The 2,989-nt window shown below is 57.1% G+C and overlaps 2 protein-coding genes across 2 annotated transcripts; one reads left to right on the top strand and one right to left on the bottom strand.

Annotated features, from left to right (window-relative positions):
• Positions 1 to 641: 641 nt before the first annotated feature.
• Positions 642 to 1,940, top strand: ETH_00043480 (uncharacterized protein; the record flags this gene model as incomplete). Its single annotated transcript, XM_013376242.1, has 1 exon — positions 642 to 1,940. One exon carries the CDS (start codon positions 642 to 644, stop codon positions 1,938 to 1,940), a length of 1,299 nt encoding a protein of 432 aa, XP_013231696.1.
• A 151-nt stretch (positions 1,941 to 2,091) lies between these two features.
• ETH_00043475 (Ras family domain containing protein, putative) lies at positions 2,092 to 2,891 on the bottom strand (the record flags this gene model as incomplete). Its single annotated transcript, XM_013376241.1, has 4 exons — positions 2,092 to 2,139; positions 2,325 to 2,390; positions 2,614 to 2,674; positions 2,834 to 2,891. Coding segments are annotated over 4 exons (233 nt in total), but the record flags the coding sequence as incomplete, so codon positions are not given.
• Positions 2,892 to 2,989: the final 98 nt, after the last annotated feature.

Genomic DNA, 2,989 nt, shown 5'->3' with positions numbered 1-2,989 from the left:
CGCTGCTTCTCAGGCTGCTGTTGCTGCTGCTGCCACTGCTGCTGTTGCTGCTGCTGCTGCTGATTGCTGCTGCTGCCGCTTGCCAGCCGCCCTGCCTTCCGCCATCTGTCGTGCGGCCGCGCTTATTGCTGCTGCTGCTGCTGCTGCTGCTGTTTTGCTGCTGCTGCTGTTGCTTTTGCTGCTTTGCTGCTGCGGCTGCTGCTGAGCAGCTCGGCCGATTGCTGCGGAAGGCTGGGCTGGTGGCGATGGCCCTAAACCCTAAACCCTAAACCCTAAACCCTAGACTTTAAATTCAAATTCTTGACAGCAAATTGAATTTGGTGACACCCACAGCAGCAAAATCTCTAAACCGCAGAAGTACACTGTGGGGCACAATCGACGCATGCGGCAGCAGCAGCAGCAGCCGCAGCAGCAGCAGCAGCAGCAACAGCAGAGGTACCTTTTTAAGGTACCCTCAAAGAGCCTTTACTTAGCTCTTTATTTTCTCCTCTGTTGCTGCAGCAGAAATTTGCAGCACATTCTGCTGCTGCTGCTGCTGCTGCTGCTGCCTAGGGGCCCCCAGGCTTCGGGGGCCCCCAGACACCGCGGGTCCTCTCCAGCAGCAGCAGCAGCAGCAGCAGCAGCAACAGCAGCAGCAGAAGATGAAGCAAAATTTATTCATATCTCCCATTCTTTCTGCTGCTGCGGCTGCGTGTGGCTGCTGCTGCTTCGGCTATGGGTTGCTGCAGCAACGGGAGGCGAAGCTGCAGCGGCAGCGAGTTGCAGCAGCAGCAGCAGCAGCAGCAACACAGTCTTCTTCTCCCCACAGAGACTTAGTTCCACCAGGCCAGCTGCAGCGGCTTGTACAGCAGTGCCGCGCCGCCAGCAGCAGCAGCAACAGCAGCAGCAGCAGCAACAGCAGCAGCAACAGCAGAGTGGACATCTGCGGCGAGGCCCTTTACGCTGCAGCAGCCGCAGCAGCAGCGATAAGCAGCAGTACCAAAGCACGCTCCAGCTGCGACAGCAGCAGCAGCGAGGCCAGCAGCAGCAGCAGCACTGACAGCAGCACCTGCAGCAGCAACACAGACAGCAGCAGCAGCAGCAGCAGCTTCGCGCTGGGGGTTATTGAGTCCGCCAGCGTGGCTCCAGAGCCTTTTGTTTTGGACTTCAAAAACTTCAAATTTAAAAGCAGCAGCAAATCTTTGCTGCTCACCTACACAATACCCCCGAACCAGCAGCAGCAGCAGCAACAGCAGCAGCAGCTGCAACAGGAGGATGAGGGGCATATCTCTGGGAAGGTGAAGATTTCGCTTCCCAGAAGAGGCCCCTCAGCAGCAGCAGCAGCAAATGCAGCAGCAACAGCAGCGGACAATGCAGCAGCGGATGCAGCAGCAGCAGCAGCAGAAAATGCAGCAGCAGATGCAGCAACAGCAGCAGATGCAGCAGCAACAGTGCAGGTCGTGTCGCTGGACCAGGCATTTTGGGGTGTACGTACAGGGGACTTGCTGCTGCTGCAGTTCAGCAGCAGCAGCAGCAGGCAGGAGCGCAGCAGCAAAGAGTGCAGCGGCAAATATAAACCCCTTCTTATCATTTCACAAGCTTGGGGGCCCCCCAAACCCACAGGGGCCCCCGAAGGGGCCCCTGAGGGGGCCCCTGGGGGGGCCCCCGGGGGGCCCCCAGGTGGTACGGGAGCCCTTGGGGGCCCCCTAGAGGGTACTAACAGACCCCGTGGGGGGCCCCCCGAAGGCACGGGGGGCCCCTTGGGGGCCCCCGGGGGGCCCCCAAAGGGTACTGGGGGGGGGCCCCCTGGGTACACTATAGGGGTTTGCGGCGAAGGCAGCTTCTGCTGCAGCAGCAGCAGCAACGGGGTTGCTGCTGCTGCTGCTGGAGGGTTTATGTTTGTTTTGGGAGGGCTGAAAGCCTTCATCTACTTTGTCGCTAAAAGGAGGTTTAGGGTTTAGGGTTTAGGGTTTAGGGTTTGGCCCAAACCGGAACCCTCAAGCCAAACGCCTGTTTGAGAAAACCCTTGGGGTTTGAAAGCTAGGGTTTACGACTTTGGCCAAGCATCTAGGGTTTAGGGTTTAGGATTTAGGGTTTAGGGTTTAGTTCGGATCACATAATAGCACAGCGGTCTTCGTCGCTTTCCTCGGAGCTGCTTTCCTGCAGACAAACCCTAAACCCTAAACCCCAAACCCTAAACCCTAGCGAAGTCCTGGAAACCCTAAACCCTAGAAGTCTTAGACCCTAACTAAATCCAAGCAGTAGCGCGAACACGCACACAGCAGCAAATCCTCAACTCCGGACACCTAGGGTTTAGGGTTTAGGGTTTAGGGTTTAGGGTTTACTTCGTGGTAGTCAAGCTCCCAAAGCATCCCATTCGCGAGGATCAGCTGTGCCATGTCAATGAACATCTGAACGCAAACCCTAAACCCTAAACCCTAAACCCTAGCCCTGAGGAGTAACCCTAAACCCTAGCTCTAAGGAATAAACCCTAAACCCTAGCCCAAACCCTAAACCCTCGCTTTTTATATAGCTCTTTCCGCAGGCAGCTGCGGTTGACGAGCGCCCGCAAAGAAGGGTTTAGGGTTTCTCGAGGGTTTAGGGTTTAGGGTTTGGGGTTTAGGGTCTGCTGACCTTCTTTATATTCTTTCCTGTACAGGCTGAGACGTGCCACAGGCGGCAAAACATTTGCTGCCTGAAAGCAGCAGCAGCAGCAGCAGTAGCAGCAGCAGCAGCAGCTAGTCTCCGTGCAGCTCTGCAGCAGCCCTAGGGAGCTGCTGCTGCTGCTGCTCGACTCTAGAGGACACTGCGAGGGTTTAGGGTTTAGGGTTTAGGGTTTAGGGTCTCCACGAACGCGTAGAGCTCCGCTCGGCCAAGCAGCCGCGTGGGCACATCGCCTTGAGGATCCACGTCTGCAGCAGCAGCAGCAGCAGCAGCAGTAGTAGTAGCAGCAGCAGCAGCAGCAGCAGTAGCAGTAGCAGCAGCAGCTGCACTGGCAGAAGCAGCAGTA

The sequence above is a fragment of the Eimeria tenella genome, genomic scaffold (assembly GCF_000499545.2).
Source record: "Eimeria tenella Houghton genomic scaffold, Eth_scaff3271, whole genome shotgun sequence".
In the NCBI taxonomy this organism is placed as follows: domain Eukaryota; phylum Apicomplexa; class Conoidasida; order Eucoccidiorida; family Eimeriidae; genus Eimeria; species Eimeria tenella.
Note: the sequence above shows the minus strand (reverse complement) of the source record. Positions and strands in the feature narration are given on the sequence as shown.